This window comes from Oncorhynchus nerka, linkage group LG20, assembly GCF_034236695.1.
Source record: "Oncorhynchus nerka isolate Pitt River linkage group LG20, Oner_Uvic_2.0, whole genome shotgun sequence".
Classification (NCBI taxonomy): domain Eukaryota; kingdom Metazoa; phylum Chordata; class Actinopteri; order Salmoniformes; family Salmonidae; genus Oncorhynchus; species Oncorhynchus nerka.
In genome coordinates, this window is record NC_088415.1 from 5127477 (window position 1) to 5147509 (window position 20033).

The 20033-nt window shown below is 46.9% G+C and overlaps 1 protein-coding gene across 1 annotated transcript in view; it reads left to right on the forward strand.

The window, feature by feature from the left end:
- The window catches only part of ccm2l (CCM2 like scaffold protein), a 95583-nt gene extending 78480 nt beyond the window's left edge, over positions 1–17103 (forward strand). Inside the window, 2 exon segments of the mRNA XM_065005097.1 lie at positions 1624–1762; positions 16754–17103. Coding sequence (XP_064861169.1) covers positions 1624–1762; positions 16754–17103 — 489 coding nt within the window.
- Positions 17104–20033: the final 2930 nt, after the last annotated feature.

The window sequence follows — 20033 nt, forward strand, 5'->3', positions numbered from 1 at the left end:
CTCCTTCTCTCTCCCCTGTAATGTCTCCTTCTCTCTCCCCCTGTAATGTCCCCTTCTCTCTCCCCTGTAATGTCTCCTTCTCTCTCCCCCTGTAATGTCTCCTTCTCTCTCCCCTGTAATGTCCCCTTCTCTCTCCCCCTGTAATGTCTCCTTCTCTCTCCCCTGTAATGTCTCCTTCTCTCCCCCTGTAATGTCCCCTTCTCTCTCCCCCTGTAATGTCCCCCTTCTCTCTCCCCCTGTAATGTCTCCTTCTCTCTCCCCCTGTAATGTCTCCTTCTCTCTCCCCCTGTAATGTCTCCTTCTCTCTCCCCCTGTAATGTCTCCTTCTCTCTCCCCCTGTAATGTCTCCTTCTCTCTCCCCCTGTAATGTCTCCTTCTCTCTCCCCCTGTAATGTCTCCTTCTCTCTCCCCCTGTAATGTCTCCTTCTCTCTCCCCTGTAATGTCTCCTTCTCTTCCCCCTGTAATGTCTCCTTCTCTCTCCCCCTGTAATGTCTCCTTCTCTCTCCCCCTGTAATGTCTCCTTCTCTCTCCCCCTGTAATGTCTCCTTCTCTCTCCCCTGTAATGTCTCCTTCTCTCTCCCCCTGTAATGTCCCCTTCTCTCTCTCCCCCTGTAATGTCTCCTTCTCTCTCCCCCTGTAATGTCTCCTTCTCTCTCCCCCTGTAATGTCTCCTTCTCTTCCCCCTGTAATGTCTCCTTCTCTCTCCCCCTGTAATGTCTCCTTCTCTCTCCCCCTGTAATGTCCCCTTCTCTCTCCCCTGTAATGTCTCCTTCTCTCTCCCCCTGTAATGTCTCCTTCTCTCTCCCCTGTAATGTCTCCTTCTCTCTCCCCCTGTAATGTCTCCTTCTCTCTCTTCCCCTGTAATGTCTCCTTCTCTCTCCCCCTGTAATGTCTCCTTCTCTCTCCCCTGTAATGTCTCCTTCTCTCTCCCCCTGTAATGTCTCCTTCTCTCTTCCCCTGTAATGTCCCCTTCTCTCTCCCCCTGTAATGTCTCCTTCTCTCTCTCCCTGTAATGTCCCCTTCTCTCTCCCCCTGTAATGTCTCCTTCTCTCTCCCCCTGTAATGTCTCCTTCTCTCTCCCCCTGTAATGTCTCCTTCTCTCTCCCCCTGTAATGTCTCCTTCTCTCTCCCCTGTAATGTCCCCCTTCTCTCTCCCCCTGTAATGTCTCCTTCTCTCTCCCCCTGTAATGTCTCCTTCTCTCTCCCCCTGTAATGTCCCCTTCTCTCTCTCCCCTGTAATGTCTCCTTCTCTCTCCCCCTGTAATGTCTCCTTCTCTCTCCCCTGTAATGTCCCCTTCTCTCTCCCCCTGTAATGTCTCCTTCTCTCTCTCCCTGTAATGTCCCCTTCTCTCTCCCCCTGTAATGTCCCCCTGTAACCTGTAATGTCTCCTTCTCTCTCCCCTGTAATGTCCCCTTCTCTTCCCCCTGTAATGTCCCCCTTGTAACCTGTAATGTCCCCTTCTCTCTCCCCTGTAATGTCCCCCTTGTAACCTGTGTTTGTCCCCTTCTCTTCCCCCTGTAATGTCCCCCTTGTAACCTGTGTTTGTCCCCTTCTCTCTCCCCCTGTAATGTCCCCCTTGTAACCTGTGTTTGTCCCCTTCTCTTCCCCCTCTACCACGCAGCTAAGGAGTAAGCTGAGTCCCCAGGAGCTCCAGCAGTTTGCCCTGCTGTTGAGAGAGTACAGGTTGGGATGTCCCATAGCCGTGTTCTGTTCTGACCTGCTACAGCTGTATGGAGATAATAGGAAGTTCCTGCTACTGGGTAGGATAACATGCAAGAAACGCACACACACACACACACACACACACACACACACACACACACACACACACACACACACACACACACACACACACACAAAGGTGTAGTGAGACCTCGAGTTAGTACGTCACATTGCTTTACCAATGTCACAGAACTGGTCTTTTAACAATGCAATGTTATATACATTCATTTCTAAACCAAATGGGGGGATACCAGGTGAACCAGGTTTCCAAAATGTTCCATTCCTAACCCTGTTTATAAGGCTAGTTGTAGGTAGGTTGTTGTCCTGCTGAAAGGTGAATTCATCTCCCAGTGTCTGGTGGAAGGCAGACTGAACCAAATTTTCCATCTTGGATTTTGCTTTGTGCTTTTCATTTATTTTTTATCCTGAAAAACTCCCCAGTCCTTAACGATTACAAGCATACCCATAACATGATGCAGCCACCACTATGCTAGAAAATATGGAAAGTGGTACTCAGTAATGTGTTGTATTGGATTTGACCCTAACATAACACTTTGTAATCAAGAAAAAGTTAATTCTTTGTCACATGTTTGGCAGTTTTACTTTTAGTGACTTGTTGCAAACAGGATGTTTTGGAATATTTAGATTCTGTACAGACTTCCTTCTTTTCACTCTGTCAATTAGGTTAGTATTATGGAGTAACTACAATGTTGTTGATCCATCCTCAGTTTTCTCCTATCACAGTCATTAAACTCTAACTGTTTTAAAGTCCCCATTGGCCTGAGTTGCCGGGTTCCTTCCTCCACGGCAACTAAGTTAGGAAGGACACGTATCTTTGTAGTGACTGGGTGTATTCTGTACAGGCTTCTTTCTTTTCACTCTGTCAATTAGGTTAGTATTGTGGAGTAACTACAATGTTGTTGATCCATCATTAAACTCTTAACTGTTTTATAGTCCCTATTGGCCTGAGTTAGGAAGGACACGTGTATCTTTGTAGTGACTGGGCGTATTGATACACCATCCAAAGTGTAATTAATAACTTCACCGTGCTCATTTGGACCATTCTACCAATATGTGCCTTTCTTTGCGAGGAACCCCTCCCTGATCTTTGTGGTTGAATCTGCTCGACTGAGGGACCTTCACAGATAATGGTATGTGAGAGAGAAGAGATAGTCACCGAGAAGAGAGAGTCACAGAGAAGAGAGAGTCACAGAGAAGAGAGAGTCACCGAGAAGAGAGAGTCACAGAGAAGAGAGAGTCACAGAGAAGAGAGAGTCATTCAAAAATCATGTTAAACACTATTATTGTACACAGAGTGAGTCCATGCAACTTTATTATGTGACTAGATGAGCACGTTTTTACTCCTGAACTTAACCAGGCTTGCCTTAACAAAGGAGTTGAATACTTATCGACTCAAGACATTTCAGCTTTCATTTTTTTTAAAATAAATATTTAGAATTAAAAAAAACTTAAAAACATAATTCCACTTTGACATTATGAGGTATTGTGTGTAGGCCAGTGACAAGAACATCTCAATTCAATCCATTTTAAATTCATCCTGTAACACAACAAAATGTGGAAAAAGTCAAAAGGGTGTGAAATCTTTCTGAAGGCTCCGTAGCCATGAGGCAGAAGAGGAAATGACATCATCAAAGGGGCCTCGTGTAGCTAGCCTTGCCAAAGGGCAAGCATGGACCTTGAGGTTGAGGAGACTAAATTACTCGGTGTCACCTTAGATTGTAAACTGTCATGGTCAAAACATATAGATTCAATGGTTGTAAAGATGGGGAGAGGTCTGTCTGTAATAAAGAGATGGGGAGAGGTCTGTCTGTAATAAAGAGATGGGGAGAGGTCTGTCTGTAGTAAAGAGATGGGGAGAGGTCTGTCCTTAATAAAGAGATGAGGAGAGGTCTGTCTGTAATAAAGAGATGGGGAGAGGTCTGTCCGTAATAAAGAGATGGGGAGAGGTCTGTCTGTAATATAGAGATGGGGAGAGGTCTGTCCGTAATAAAGAGATGGGGAGAGGTCTGTCTGTAATAAAGAGATGAGGAGAGGTCTGTCTGTAATATAGAGATGGGGAGAGGTCTGTCTGTAATAAAGAGATGGGGAGAGGTCTGTCTGTAATAAAGAGATGGGGAGAGGTCTGTCTGTAATATAGAGATGAGGAGAGGTCTGTCTGTAATATAGAGATGGGGAGAGGTCTGTCTGTAATAAAGAGATGGGGAGAGGTCTGTCTGTAATAAAGAGATGGGGAGAGGTCTGTCTGTAATAAAGAGATGAGGAGAGGTCTGTCTGTAATAAAGAGATGGGGAGAGGTCTGTCTGTAATAAAGAGATGGGGAGAGGTCTGTCCGTAGTAAAGAGATGGGGAGAGGTCTGTCTGTAATAAAGAGATGGGGAGAGGTCTGTCTGTAATAAAGAGATGGGGAGAGGTCTGTCTGTAATAAAGAGATGAGGAGAGGTCTGTCCTTAATAAAGAGATGAGGAGAGGTCTGTCTGTAATAAAGAGATGGGGAGAAGTCTGTCTGTAATAAAGAGATGGGGAGAGGTCTGTCTGTAATAAAGAGATGGGGAGAGGTCTGTCTGTAATAAAGAGATGGGGAGAGGTCTGTCTGTAATATAGAGATGAGGAGAGGTCTGTCTGTAATATAGAGATGGGGAGAGGTCTGTCTGTAATAAAGAGATGGGGAGAGGTCTGTCTGTAATAAAGAGATGGGGAGAGGTCTGTCTGTAATAAAGAGATGAGGAGAGGTCTGTCTGTAGTAAAGAGATGGGGAGAGGTCTGTCCTTAATAAAGAGATGAGGAGAGGTCTGTCTGTAATAAAGAGATGGGGAGAGGTCTGTCCTTAATAAAGAGATGAGGAGAGGTCTGTCTGTAATAAAGAGATGGGGAGAGGTCTGTCCTTAATAAAGAGATGAGGAGAGGTCTGGCCTTAATAAAGAGATGAGGAGAGGTCTGTCTGTAATAAAGAGATGGGGAGAGGTCTGTCCTTAATAAAGAGATGAGGAGAGGTCTGTCTGTAATAAAGAGATGGGGAGAGGTCTGTCCTTAATAAAGAGATGGGGAGAGGTCTGTCTGTAATAAAGAGATGGGGAGAGGTCTGGCCTTAATAAAGAGATGAGGAGAGGTCTGTCCTTAATAAAGAGATGAGGAGAGGTCTGTCCTTAATAAAGAGATGAGGAGAGGTCTGTCCTTAATAAAGAGATGGGGAGAGGTCTGGCCTTAATAAAGAGATGAGGAGAGGTCTGTCCTTAATAAAGAGATGGGGAGAGGTCTGTCTGTAATAAAGAGATGGGGAGAGGTCTGTCTGTAATAAAGAGATGAGGAGAGGTCTGTCTGTAATAAAGAGATGGGGAGAGGTCTGTCTGTAATAAAGAGATGGGGAGAGGTCTGTCTGTAATAAAGAGATGAGGAGAGGTCTGTCTGTAATAAAGAGATGGGGAGAGGTCTGTCTGTAATAAAGAGATGGGGTGAGGTCTGTCCTTAATAAAGAGATGGGGAGAGGTCTGTCCGTAAATAAAGAGATGGGGAGAGGTCTGTCCTTAATAAAGAGATGAGGAGAGGTCTGTCTGTAATAAAGAGATGGGGAGAGGTCTGTCCTTAATAAAGAGATGAGGAGAGGTCTGTCTGTAATAAAGAGATGGGGAGAGGTCTGTCTGTAGTAAAGAGATGGGGAGAGGTCTGTCCTTAATAAAGAGATGAGGAGAGGTCTGTCTGTAATAAAGAGATGGGGAGAGGTCTGTCCGTAATAAAGAGATGGGGAGAGGTCTGTCTGTAATATAGAGATGAGGAGAGGTCTGTCTGTAATATAGAGATGGGGAGAGGTCTGTCTGTAATAAAGAGATGGGGAGAGGTCTGTCTGTAATAAAGAGATGGGGAGAGGTCTGTCTGTAATATAGAGATGGGGAGAGGTCTGTCTGTAATAAAGAGATGGGGAGAGGTCTGTCTGTAATAAAGAGATGGGGAGAGGTCTGTCTGTAATAAAGAGATGGGGAGAGGTCTGTCTGTAATAAAGAGATGGGGAGAGGTCTGTCTGTAATAAAGAGATGGGGAGAGGTCTGTCTGTAATAACGAGATGAGGAGAGGTCTGTCCTTAATAAAGAGATGGGGAGAGGTCTGTCTGTAATAAAGAGATGGGGAGAGGTCTGTCTGTAATAAAGAGATGGGGAGAGGTCTGTCTGTAATAAAGAGATGGGGAGAGGTCTGTCTGTAATAAAGAGATGAGGAGAGGTCTGTCTGTAATAAAGAGATGGGGAGAGGTCTGTCTGTAATAAAGAGATGAGGAGAGGTCTGTCTGTAATAAAGAGATGGGGAGAGGTCTGTCTGTAATAAAGAGATGGGGAGAGGTCTGTCCTTAATAAAGAGATGGGGAGAGGTCTGTCCTTAATAAAGAGATGGGGAGAGGTCTGTCCTTAATAAAGAGATGAGGAGAGGTCTGTCTGTAATAAAGAGATGAGGAGAGGTCTGTCCTTAATAAAGAGATGGGGAGAGGTCTGTCTGTAATAAAGAGATGAGGAGAGGTCTGTCTGTAATAAAGAGATGGGGAGAGGTCTGTCCTTAATAAAGAGATGGGGAGAGGTCTGTCCTTAATAAAGAGATGAGGAGAGGTCTGTCCTTAATAAAGAGATGGGGAGAGGTCTGTCCTTAATAAAGAGATGGGGAGAGGTCTGTCCTTAATAAAGAGATGAGGAGAGGTCTGTCTGTAATAAAGAGATGGGGAGAGGTCTGTCTGTAATAAAGAGATGGGGAGAGGTCTGTCTGTAATATAGAGATGGGGAGAGGTCTGTCCGTAATAAAGCGATGGGGAGAGGTCTGTCTGTAATAAAGAGATGAGGAGAAGTCTGTCTGTAATAAAGAGATGAGGAGAGGTCTGTCTGTAATAAAGAGATGGGGAGAGCTCTGCCTGTAATAAAGAGATGGGGAGAGGTCTGTCTGTAATAAAGAGATGGGGAGAGGTCTGTCTGTAATAAAGAGATGGGGAGAGGTCTGTCTGTAATAAAGAGATGGGGAGAGGTCTGTCTGTAATAAAGAGATGAGGAGAGGTCTGTCTGTAATAAAGAGATGAGGAGAGGTCTGTCTGTAATAAAGAGATGGGGAGAGGTCTGTCCTTAATAAAGAGATGGGGAGAGGTCTGTCTGTAATAAAGAGATGGGGAGAGGTCTGTCTGTAATATAGAGATGGGGAGAGGTCTGTCTGTAATAAAGAGATGGGGAGAGGTCTGTCTGTAATAAAGAGATGGGGAGAAGTCTGTCTGTAATAAAGAGATGGGGAGAGGTCTGTCTGTAATAAAGAGATGGGGAGAGGTCTGTCTGTAATAAAGAGATGGGGAGAGGTCTGTCTGTAGTAAAGAGATGGGGAGAGGTCTGTCCTTAATAAAGAGATGAGGAGAGGTCTGTCTGTAATAAAGAGATGAGGAGAGGTCTGTCTGTAATAAAGAGATGGGGAGAGGTCTGTCTGTAATAAAGAGATGGGGAGAGCTCTGCCTGTAATAAAGAGATGGGGAGAGGTCTGTCTGTAATAAAGAGATGGGGAGAGGTCTGTCTGTAATAAAGAGATGGGGAGAGGTCTGTCTGTAATAAAGAGATGGGGAGAGGTCTGTCTGTAATAAAGAGATGAGGAGAGGTCTGTCTGTAATAAAGAGATGAGGAGAGGTCTGTCTGTAATAAAGAGATGGGGAGAGGTCTGTCCTTAATAAAGAGATGGGGAGAGGTCTGTCTGTAATAAAGAGATGGGGAGAGGTCTGTCTGTAATAAAGAGATGAGGAGAGGTCTGTCCTTAATAAAGAGATGGGGAGAGGTCTGTCTGTAATAAAGAGATGGGGAGAGGTCTGTCTGTAATAAAGAGATGAGGAGAGGTCTGTCTGTAATAAAGAGATGAGGAGAGGTCTGTCTGTAATAAAGAGATGGGGAGAGGTCTGTCTGTAATAAAGAGATGGGGAGAGGTCTGTCCTTAATAAAGAGATGAGGAGAGGTCTGTCTGTAATAAAGAGATGAGGAGAGGTCTGTCTGTAATAAAGAGATGGGGAGAGGTCTGTCCTTAATAAAGAGATGAGGAGAGGTCTGTCCATAGTAAAGAGATGGGGAGAGGTCTGTCTGTAATTACATTTACATTTAAGTCATTTAGCAGACGCTCTTATCCAGAGCGACTTACAAATTGGTGCATTCACCTTATGACCTCCAGTGGAACAGTAGTGCATCTAAATCTTTTCAGGGGGAGGGGGGGTGAGAGGGATTACTTTAACCTATCCTAGGTATTCCTTAAAGAGGTGGGGTTTCAGGTGTCTCCGGAAGGTGGTGATTGACTCCGCTGTCCTGGCGTCGTGAGGGAGTTTGTTCCACCATTGGGGGGCCAGAGCAGCGAACAGTTTTGACTGGGCTGAGCGGGAACTGTACTTCCTCAGTGGTAGGGAGGCGAGCAGGCCAGAGGTGGATGAACGCAGTGCCCTTGTTTGGGTGTAGGGCCTGATCAGAGCCTGGAGGTACTGAGGTGCCGTTCCCCTCACAGCTCCGTAGGCAAGCACCATGGTCTTGTAGCGGATGCGAGCTTCAACTGGAAGCCAGTGGAGGGAGCGGAGGAGCGGGGTGACGTGAGAGAACTTGGGAAGGTTGAACACCAGACGGGCTGCGGCGTTCTGGATGAGTTGTAGGGGTTTAATGGCACAGGCAGGGAGCCCAGCCAACAGCGAGTTGCAGTAATCCAGACGGGAGATGACAAGTGCCTGGATTAGGACCTGCGCCGCTTCCTGTGTGAGGCAGGGTCGTACTCTGCGGATGTTGTAGAGCATGAACCTACAGGAACGGGCCACCGCCTTGATGTTAGTTGAGAACGACAGGGTGTTGTCCAGGATCACGCCAAGGTTCTTAGCGCTCTGGGAGGAGGACACAATGGAGTTGTCAACCGTGATGGCGAGATCATGGAACGGGCAGTCCTTCCCGGGAGGAAGAGCAGCTCCGTCTTGCCGAGGTTCAGCTTGAGGTGGTGATCCGTCATCCACACGGATATGTCTGCCAGACATGCAGAGATGCGATTCGCCACCTGGTCATCAGAAGGGGGAAAGGAGAAGATTAATTGTGTGTCGTCTGCATAGCAATGATAGGAGAGACCATGTGAGGTTATGACAGAGCCAAGTGACTTGGTGTATAGCGAGAATAGGAGAGGGCCTAGAACAGAGCCCTGGGGACACCAGTGGTGAGAGCACGTGGTGTGGAGACGGATTCTCGCCACGCCACCTGGTAGGAGCGACCTGTCAGGTAGGACGCAATCCAAGCGTGGGCCGCGCCGGAGATGCCCAACTCGGAGAGGGTGGAGAGGAGGATCTGATGGTTCACAGTATCGAAGGCAGCCGATAGGTCTAGAAGGATGAGAGCAGAGGAGAGAGAGTTAGCTTTAGCAGTGCGGAGCGCCTCCGTGATACAGAGAAGAGCAGTCTCAGTTGAATGACTAGTCTTGAAACCTGACTGATTTGGATCAAGAAGGTCATTCTGAGAGAGATAGCGGGAGAGCTGGCCAAGGACGGCACGTTCAAGAGTTTTGGAGAGAAAAGAAAGAAGGGATACTGGTCTGTAGTTGTTGACATCGGAGGGATCGAGTGTAGGTTTTTTCAGAAGGGGTGCAACTCTCGCTCTCTTGAAGACGGAAGGGACGTAGCCAGCGGTCAGGGATGAGTTGATGAGCGAGGTGAGGTAAGGGAGGAGGTCTCCGGAAATGGTCTGGAGAAGAGAGGAGGGGATAGGGTCAAGCGGGCAGGTTGTAGGGCGGCCGGCCGTCACAAGACGCGAGATTTCATCTGGAGAGAGAGGGGAGAAAGAGGTCAGAGCACAGGGTAGGGCAGTGTGAGCAGAACCAGCGGTGTCGTTTGACTTAGCAAACGAGGATCGGATGTCGTCGACCTTCTTTTCAAAATGGTTGACGAAGTCATCTGCAGAGAGGGAGGAGGGGGGGAGATGGGGAGAGGTCTGTCCTTAATAAAGAGATGGGGAGAGGTCTGTCTGTAATAAAGAGATGAGGAGAGGTCTGTCTGTAATAAAGAGATGGGGAGAGGTCTGTCTGTAATAAAGAGATGGGGAGAGGTCTGTCTGTAATAAAGAGATGAGGAGAGGTCTGTCTGTAATAAAGAGATGAGGATAGGTCTGTCCTTAATAAAGAGATGGGGAGAGGTCTGTCCTTAATAAAGAGATGAGGAGAGGTCTGTCCTTAATAAAGAGATGAGGAGAGGTCTGTCTGTAATAAAGAGATGGGGAGAGGTCTGTCTGTAATAAAGAGATGGGGAGAGGTCTGTCTGTAATAAAGAGATGGGGAGAGGTCTGTCTGTAATAAAGAGATGGGGAGAGGTCTGTCTGTAATAAAGAGATGGGGAGAGGTCTGTCTGTAATAAAGAGATGGGGAGAGGTCTGTCTGTAATAACGAGATGAGGAGAGGTCTGTCCGTAATAAAGAGATGAGGAGAGGTCTGTCCGTAATAAAGAGATGAGGAGAGGTCTGTCTGTAATAAAGAGATGAGGAGAGGTCTGTCTGTAATAAAGAGATGAGGAGAGGTCTGTCTGTAATAAAGAGATGGGGAGAGGTCTGTCTGTAATAAAGAGATGGGGAGAGGTCTGTCTGTAATAAAGAGATGGGGAGAGGTCTGTCTGTAATAAAGAGATGGGGAGAGGTCTGTCTGTAATAAAGAGATGGGGAGAGGTCTGTCTGTAATAAAGAGATGAGGAGAGGTCTGTCCTTAATAAAGAGATGAGGAGAGGTCTGTCCGTAATAAAGAGATGGGGAGAGGTCTGTACTTAATAAAGAGATGAGGAGAGGTCTGTCTGTAATAAAGAGATGGGGAGAGGTCTGTCTGTAATAAAGAGATGGGGAGAGGTCTGTCTGTAATAAAGAGATGGGGAGAAGTCTGTCTGTAATAAAGAGATGGGGAGAGGTCTGTCTGTAATAAAGAGATGGGGAGAGGTCTGTCTGTAATAAAGAGATGAGGAGAGGTCTGTCTGTAATAAAGAGATGGGGAGAGGTCTGTCTGTAATAAAGAGATGAGGAGAGGTCTGTCCGTAAATAAAGAGATGGGGAGAGGTCTGTCCTTAATAAAGAGATGAGGAGAGGTCTGTCTGTAATAAAGAGATGGGGAGAGGTCTGTCCTTAATAAAGAGATGAGGAGAGGTCCTGCAGGCTCTAGTTTTATCTCATCTTGATTATTGTTCAGTGGTCCAGTGCTGCCAGGAAAGACCTAGTTAATAAGCTGCAGCTGGTCCAGAACAGAGCGGCACATTTTGCTCTTCATTCATCTTCATACTATGCAGTCAGTCTCTCTTGGCTAAGAGTTGAGGAGAGACTGACTACATCACTTCTTCTTTTTCTTAAGAAACATTAATGTGTCTGAAAATCCCAAATTGTTTGCATGGTCAACTTACACACAGCTCTGACACACACACTTTCTCCACCAGACATGCCACCAGGGGTCTTTTCACAGTCCCCAAATCCAGAACAAATTCAAGAAAGCGTACAGTCTTATATAGAGAGCAAATAAACAGCAAACCTGTTTTTGAAAAAACAGATAAAGCAACACCTCGCGGCACAACGCCTCTCCTCTATTGGACCTAGATAGTTTGTGTGTATGTAGTGATATGTAGGCTACATGATAGTTTGTGTGTATGTAGTGATATGTAGGCTACTTGATAGTTTGTGTGTATGTAGTGATATGTAGGCTACTAGATAGTTTGTGTGTTTGTAGTGATATGTAGGCTACATGATAGTTTGTGTGTATGTAGTGATATGTAGGCTACTACATAGTTTGTGTGTATGTAGTGATATGTAGGCTACTTGATAGTTTGTGTGTATGTAGTGATATGTAGGCTACTTGATAGTTTTGTGTGTATGTAGTGATATGTAGGCTACTTGATAGTTTGTGTGTTTGTAGTGATATATAGGCTACTACATAGTTTGTGTGTATGTAGTGATATGTAGGCTACTTGATAGTTTGTGTGTATGTAGTGATATGTAGGCTACTTGTGTGTTTGTAGTGATATATAGGCTACTTGATAGTTTGTGTGTTTGTAGTGATATATAGGCTACTTGATAGTTTGTGTGTTTGTAGTGATATATAGGCTACTACATAGTTTGTGTGTATGTAGTGATATGTAGGCTACTTGATAGTTTGTGTGTTTGTAGTGATATATAGGCTACTTGATAGTCTGTGTGTTTGTAGTGATATGTAGGCTACTTGAGCCGTTTTTAAAAAATGTATATAGTTCTGTCCTTATAGTTGTTATTGTCTATTAATGTTCTGTATTGTGTCATTCTGTATTATGTTTCATGTTCTGTGTTCTGTGTTCTGTGTTCTGTGTTCTGTGTTGGACCCCGGGCGTTTGGGACAGCTAATGGGGATTCTAATACCTAACAGAGGAATCAGAACCATGGACAGCTACATCACATTTAGCTTACGTTGACTGAACTAAATAGTAGTTTGAAAATGACAGAAAACATTCAGTTGCTTGACCATGCTGTAGGTAGATAGATGATATGACACTGGAATAGTAGAGGCAGTAGTCCGAACACGTCATAAACATTAACTTGCTGTAGGTCATGTAACGATCTGTTACATACAATAATGCTTTGTGGACTTCACAGGACAGAGGTTGCGCTTTTGTTGATAAAACAAAGGTGCGGTCGAATTTATTCTGCCACTGTGTCTTCTTATTGTCTCGGCCTCTAGGCCTGTGTATCACGGTGTCGAGGCATATGAACTAACAGGTTATAGAGACAGAGACAGAGACTGTACTGTGTACTAACCCCTGAGTGAACAATGCATTAGCACAACACACAGGCTTTTTTTCTGTTGTGTGTGACTGTATTGATGAGAGAAATAAACAGGGAGAATACCTTTATTTATTTATTTAACTAGGCAAGTCAGTTAAGAACAAATTCTTATTTGCAATGCTGGCCTAGGAACAGTGGGTTAACTCGGGTGTTTGAACTTGCAACCTTGCGGTTACTAGTCTAATGCTCTAATCACTAGGCTACCTTGCCGCTCCAAAGAGAGAGAGAGAGATGAAGAGAGAGAGAGAGATATGAAAAGAGAGAGGGGGAAATGAAAAGAGAGAGAGAGAGATGAAAAGAGAGAGATGAAAAGAGAGAGGGGGAAATGAAAAGAGAGAGAGATGAAAAGAGAGAGAGATGAAAAGAGAGAGAGAGATGAAAAGAGAGAGAGGGAAATGAAAAGAGAGAGAGGGAAATGAAAAGAGAGAGAGGGAAATGAAAAGAGAGAGAGGGAAATGAAAAGAGAGAGAGGGAAATGAAAAGAGAGAGAGGGAAATGAAAAGAGAGAGAGGGAAATGAAAAGAGAGAGAGATGAAAAGAGAGAGAGATGAAAAGAGAGAGAGAGATGAAAAAAGAGAGAGAGGGAAATGAAAAGAGAGAGAGATGAAAAGAGAGAGAGGGAAATGAAAAGAGAGAGAGATGAAAAGAGAGAGAGATGAAAAAAGAGATGAAAAGAGAGAGAGACAGAGAGAGAGATGAAAAGAGAGAGGGAAATGAAAAGAGAGAGAGATGAAAAGAGAGAGAGAGATGAAAAGAGAGAGACAGAGAGAGAGATGAAAAGAGAGAGAGAGATGAAAAGAGAGAGAGATGAAAAGAGAGAGAGACAGAGAGAGAGATGAAAAGAGAGAGAGACAGAGAGAGAGATGAAAAGAGAGAGAGAGATGAAAAGAGAGAGAGATGAAAAGAGAGATGAAAAGAGAGAGAGATGAAAAGAGAGAGAGAGATGAAAAGAGAGATGAAAAGAGAGAGAGACAGAGAGAGATGAAAAGAGAGAGAGAGATGAAAAGAGAGAGAGATGAAAAGAGAGATGAAAAGAGAGAGAGATGAAAAGAGAGAGAGAGATGAAAAGAGAGATGAAAAGAGAGAGAGACAGAGAGAGAGATGAAAAGAGAGAGAGAGATGAAAAGAGAGAGAGAGATGAAAAGAGAGATGAAAAGAGAGAGAGACAGAGAGAGAGATGAAAAGAGAGAGAGAGATGAAAAGAGAGAGAGAGAGAGAGATGAAAAGAGAGAGAGGGAAATGAAAAGAGAGAGAGAGATGAAAAGAGAGAGAGAGAGTGAGATGAAAAGAGAGAGAGGGAAATGAAAAGAGAGAGAGAGATGAAAAGAGAGAGAGATGAAAAGAGAGAGAGATGAAAAGAGAGAGAGAGATGAAAAGAGAGAGAGATGAAAAGAGAGAGAGAGATGAAAAAAGAGAGAGGGAAATGAAAAGAGAGAGAGATGAAAAGAGAGATGAAAAGAGAGAGAGAGATGAAAAGAGAGAGAGACAGAGAGAGAGATGAAAAGAGAGAGAGGGAAATGAAAAGAGAGAGAGAGATGAAAAGAGAGAGAGATGAAAAGAGAGAGAGATGAAAAGAGAGAGAGATGAAAAGAGAGAGAGAGAGTGAGATGAAAAGAGAGAGAGGGAAATGAAAAGAGAGAGAGAGATGAAAAGAGAGAGCGAGAGAGATGGAACGAGAGAGAGAGACAGAGAGAGACAGAGACAGAGAGACAGAGATGAAAAAGAGAGAGAGATGAAAAAGAGAGAGCGAGTTTGTGTACTGTGTACTGTTTGCTGTGTACTGTGTGCTGTGTACTGTGTACTGTGTACTGTGTACTAACCCCTGCGGTTGATTGTCTGCAATACGGATGTGACTGGAAAACAGATTCATCTGAAAGCAGTGGTGTCTGATGGAAACAGCTAAACATCATGTCACACCACGTTCACACTTACTTCCTGTCTTACTTCCTGTCTTACTTCCTGTAATTCTGAACCAGGAGCAAACAGAGACAATGAAGAAAGAGAGAAGGGAAGAAGAAAGACGGAAGGGAAGAAGAAAGAGAGAAGGGAAGAAGAAAGAGAGGAGGGAAGAAGAAAGAGAGAAGGGAAGAAGAAAGAGAGGAGGGAAGAAGAAAGAGAGGAGGGAAGAAGAAAGAGAGAAGGGAAGAAGGGAATGAGAAAGCGAGAAGGGAAGAAGAAAGAGAGAAGGGAAGAAGAAAGAGAGAAGGGAAGAAGAAAGAGAGGAGGGAATAAGAAAGAGAGACGGGAAGAAGAAAGAGAGAAGGGAAGAAGAAAGAGAGAAGGGAATGAGAAAGCGAGAAGGGAAGAAGAAAGAGAGAAGGGAAGAAGAAAGAGAAGAGGGAAGAAGAAAGAGAGAAGGGAAGAAGGGAATGAGAAAGCGAGAAGGGAAGAAGAAAGAGAGAAGGGAAGAAGAAAGAGAGGAGGGAAGAAGAGAGGAGGGAAGAAGAAAGAGAGAAGGGAAGTAGAAAGAGGAAAGGGAAGAAGAAAGAGAGGAGGGAAGAAGAAAGAGAGAAGGGAATGAGAAAGAGAGAAGGGAAGAAGGGAAGAAGAAAGAGAGAAGGGAAGAAGAAAGAGAGAAGGGAAGAAGAAAGAGAGAAAGGAAGAAGAAAGAGAGAAGGGAAGAAGAAAGAGAGAAGGGAAGAAGAAAGAGAGCAGGGAAGAAGAAAGAGAGAAGGGAAGAAGAAAGAGAGGAGGGAAGAAGAAAGAGGGGAGGGAAGAAGAAAGAGGGAAGGGAAGAAGAAAGAGAGAAGGGAAGGAGAAAGAGAGAAGGGAATGAGAAAGAGAGAAGGGAAGAAGAAAGCGAGAAGGGGAGAAGAGAGGAGGGAAGAAGAAAGAGAGGAGGGAAGAAGAAAGAGAGAAGGGAAGAAGAAAGAGAGAAGGGAAGAAGAAAGAGAGAAGGGAATGAGAAAGCGAGAAGGGAAGAAGAAAGAGAGAAGGGAAGAAGAAAGAGAGGAGGGAAGAAGAAAGAGAGAAGGGAAGAAGGGAATGAGAAAGCGAGAAGGGAAGAAGAAAGAGAGAAGGGAAGAAGAAAGAGAGAAGGGAATGAGAAAGAGAGAAGGGAAGTAGAAAGAGGAAAGGGAAGAAGAAAGAGAGGAGGGAAGAAGAAAGAGAGAAGGGAATGAGAAAGAGAGAAGGGAAGAAGAAAGAGAGAAGGGAAGAAGGGAAGAAGAAAGAGAGAAGGGAAGAAGAAAGAGAGAAGGGAAGAAGAAAGAAAGAAGGGAAGAAGAAAGAGAGAAGGGAAGAAGAAAGAGAGAAGGGAAGAAGAAGGAGAGGAGGGAAGAAGAAAGAGAGAAGGGAAGAAGAAAGTGAGAAGGGAAGAAGGGAAGAAGAAAGAGAGAAGGGAAGAAGAAAGAGAGAAGGGAAGAAGAAAGTGAGAAGGGAAGAAGAAAGAGAGAAGGGAAGAAGAAAGAGTGGAGGGAAGAAGAAAGAGAGAAGGGAAGAAGAAAGAGAGAAGGGAAGAAGGGAAGAAGAAAGAGAGAAGGGAAGAAGAAAGAGAGAAGGGAAGAAAAAAGAGAGAAGGGAAGAAGGGAAGAAGAAAGAGAGAAGGGAAGAAGAAAGAGAGAAGGGAAGAAGAAAGAGAGGAGGGAAGAAGAAAGAGAGAGGGGAAGAAGAAAGAGAGAAGGGAAGAAGAAAGAGAGGAGGGAAGAAGAAAGAGAGAAGGGAAGAAGAAAGAGAGGAGGGAAGAAGGGAAGAAGAAAGAGCGAAGGGAAGAAGAAAGAGAGAAGGGAAGAAGAAAGAGAGGAGGGAAGAAGGGAATGAGAAAGAGAGGAGGGAAGAAGAAAGAGAGAAGGGAAGAAGAAAGAGAGAAGGGAAGAAGGGAATGAGAAAGAGAGGAGGGAAGAAGAAAGAGAGAAGGGAAGAAGAAAGAGAGAAGAAGAAGAAAGAGAGGGAAGAAGAAAGAGAGAAGGGAAGAAGAACAGGGAACAGACGAAGTCTGGGAAAGAGGGAAGTGATATGTTATAGCCTTGGCAGGCAGGGCCACACTAATTACACACAGATACCCTGAGACACACTAAGTCTTCCCATGAGCCCATCCTTTCCCAGGTATATTCATTCATTCACTCATTCAGCAAAACTAGTCACCAGCTGTGGGCTATAACCCAATACTAAGTCCTCTTGTCTCCTGTCTGTTCCCCAGGAATGAGTCTGTTCCCTAGGACTGACTGTTCCAGTCTCGGTTCCCCAGGCACTAAGTCTGACTGTGTCTTCCTCTCTGTCGCTTCCCTCCAGGCATGCGTCCCTTCATCCCAGACAAGGACGTGGGCGTTTTCGAGAGCTTCCTAGAAGGAATCGGGATCCGGGAGGGGGGCATTCTGACGGACAGCTTCGGCCGGATCAAACGGAGCATGAGCAGTACGGCGGCAACGGTCGTGAGGGGTTACGACAGCTGGTCACTCCCCTCGGGCTCGCAGGACTTCAACCGCAGGATCAGTGACATCACACACGACATCGAGGCCCTGGGATTTCAACATGAACATGGGGGGTGGCAGGGAGAGCAGGGGGTGGCAGGGAGAGCAGGGGGTGTCAGGGAGAGCAGGGGGTGTCAGGGAGATATAGAGGAGGAGGATTATTATTTGTGAAGGAGTGGTGGGGTCGTTGTGGAACAGAAATGTAGTATTTTTGCCATATGTTTATTCACAATATCATGACCGACACACTCATGCAAACACACACCACACAAGAGACTGAGATTAGCACAGGGACAGCCACGGAGTCAGCCACAGGGACAGCCACAGGGACAGCCACAGAGTCAGCCACAGAGTCAGTCACAGAGTCAGTCACAGAGTCAGCCACAGAGTCAGCCACAGAGTCAGCCACAGAGTCAGCCACAGGGACAGCCACAGAGTCAGCCACAGAGTCAGCCACAGAGTCAGCCACAGGGACAGCCACAGGGACAGCCACAGGGACAGAGTCAGCCACAGAGTCAGCCACAGAGTCAGCCACAGAGACAGCCACAGCCACAGAGTCAGCCACAGAGTCAGCCACAGAGTCAGCCACAGAGTCAGCCACAGAGACAGAGTCAGCCACAGAGTCAGCCACAGAGTCAGCCACAGAGACAGAGTCAGCCACAGAGTCAGCCACAGAGTCAGCCACAGAGACAGAGTCAGCCACAGAGTCAGCCACAGAGTCAGCCACAGGGACAGAGTCAGCCACAGGGACAGAGTCAGCCACAGAGTCAGCCACAGAGACAGACTCAGCCACAGGGACAGAGTCAGCCACAGAGACAGAGTCAGCCACAGAGTCAGCCACAGAGACAGAGTCAGCCACAGAGTCAGCCACAGAGTCAGCCACAGAGACAGAGTCAGCCACAGAGTCAGCCACAGAGTCAGCCACAGAGTCAGCCACAGGGACAGAGTCAGCCACAGAGTCAGCCACAGAGACAGAGTCAGCCACAGAGTCAACCACAGAGTCAGCCACAGAGACAGAGCCAGCCACAGGGACAGAGTCAGCCACAAAGACAGAGTCAGCCACAAAGACAGAGTCAGCCACAGGGACAGAGTCAGCCACAGGGACAGAGTCAGCCACAGGGACAGAGAGGCCCTGGGATTTCAACATGAACATGGGGGGTGGCAGGGAGAGCAGGGGGGTGGCAGGGAGAGCAGGGGGGGTGTCAGGGAGAGCAGGGGGGGTGTCAGGGAGATATAGAGGAGGAGGATTATTATTTGTGAAGGAGTGGTGGGGTCGTTGTGGAACAGAAATGTAGTATTTTTGCCATATGTTTATTCACAATATCATGACCGACACACTCATGCAAACACACACCACACAAGAGACTGAGATTAGCACAGGGACAGCCACGGAGTCAGCCACAGGGACAGCCACAGGGACAGCCACAGAGTCAGCCACAGAGTCAGCCACAGAGTCAGCCACAGAGTCAGCCACAGGGACAGCCACAGAGTCAGCCACAGAGTCAGCCACAGAGTCAGCCACAGAGTCAGCCACAGGGACAGCCACAGAGTCAGCCACAGAGTCAGCCACAGAGTCAGCCACAGGGACAGCCACAGGGACAGCCACAGGGACAGAGTCAGCCACAGAGTCAGCCACAGAGTCAGCCACAGAGACAGCCACAGCCACAGAGTCAGCCACAGAGTCAGCCACAGAGACAGAGTCAGCCACAGAGTCAGCCACAGAGTCAGCCACAGAGTCAGCCACAGAGACAGAGTCAGCCACATAGTCAGCCACAGAGTCAGCCACAGAGACAGAGTCAGCCACAGAGTCAGCCACAGAGACAGAGTCAGCCACAGAGTCAGCCACAGAGTCAGCCACAGAGACAGAGTCAGCCACAGAGTCAGCCACAGGGACAGAGTCAGCCACAGGGACAGAGTCAGCCACAGAGTCAGCCACAGAGACAGACTCAGCCACAGGGACAGAGTCAGCCACAGAGACAGAGTCAGCCACAGAGTCAGCCACAGAGACAGAGTCAGCCACAGAGTCAGCCACAGAGTCAGCCACAGAGACAGAGTCAGCCACAGAGTCAGCCACAGAGTCAGCCACAGGGACAGAGTCAGCCACAGAGTCAGCCACAGAGACAGAGTCAGCCACAGAGTCAACCACAGAGTCAGCCACAGAGACAGAGCCAGCCACAGGGACAGAGTCAGCCACAAAGACAGAGTCAGCCACAAAGACAGAGTCAGCCACAGGGACAGAGTCAGCCACAGGGACAGAGTCAGCCACAGGGACAGAGTCAGACACAGGGACAGAGTCAGCCACAGAGAGGGACAGAGTCAGCCACAGGGACAGAGTCAGCCACAGAGTCAGCCACAGAGACAGAGTCAGCCACAGAGTCAGCCACAGGGACAGAGTCAGCCACAGAGTCAGCCACAGAGTCAGCCACAGAGTCAGCCACAGAGTCAGCCACAGGGACAGCCACAGGGACAGCCACAGAGTCAGCCACAGAGTCAGCCACAGGGACAGAGTCAGCCACAGAGTCAGCCACAGAGTCAGCCACAGAGTCAGCCACAGGGACAGAGTCAGCCACAGAGTCAGCCACAGAGTCAGCCACAGAGTCAGCCACAGGGACAGAGACAGCCACAGAGTCAGCCACAGAGTCAGCCACAGAGTCAGCCACAGGGACAGAGTCAGCCACAGAGACAGAGTCAGCCACAGAGACAGAGTCAGCCACAGGGACAGAGTCAGCCACAGGGACAGAGTCAGCCACAGGGACAGAGTCAGCCACAGAGACAGCCACAGAGTCAGCCACATAGTCAGCCACAGGGACAGAGTCAGCCACAGGGACAGAGTCAGCCACAGGGACAGAGTCAGCCACAGAGTCAGCCACAGAGTCAGCCACAGGGACAGAGTCAGCCACAGAGTCAGCCACAGGGACAGAGTCAGCCACAGGGACAGAGTCAGCCACAGGGACAGAGTCAGCCACAGGGACAGAGTCAGCCACAGAGTCAGCCACAGAGTCAGCCACAGAGTCAGCCACAGGGACAGAGTCAGCCACAGAGTCAGCCACAGGGATAGAGTCAGCCACAGGGACAGAGTCAGCCACAGGGACAGAGTCAGC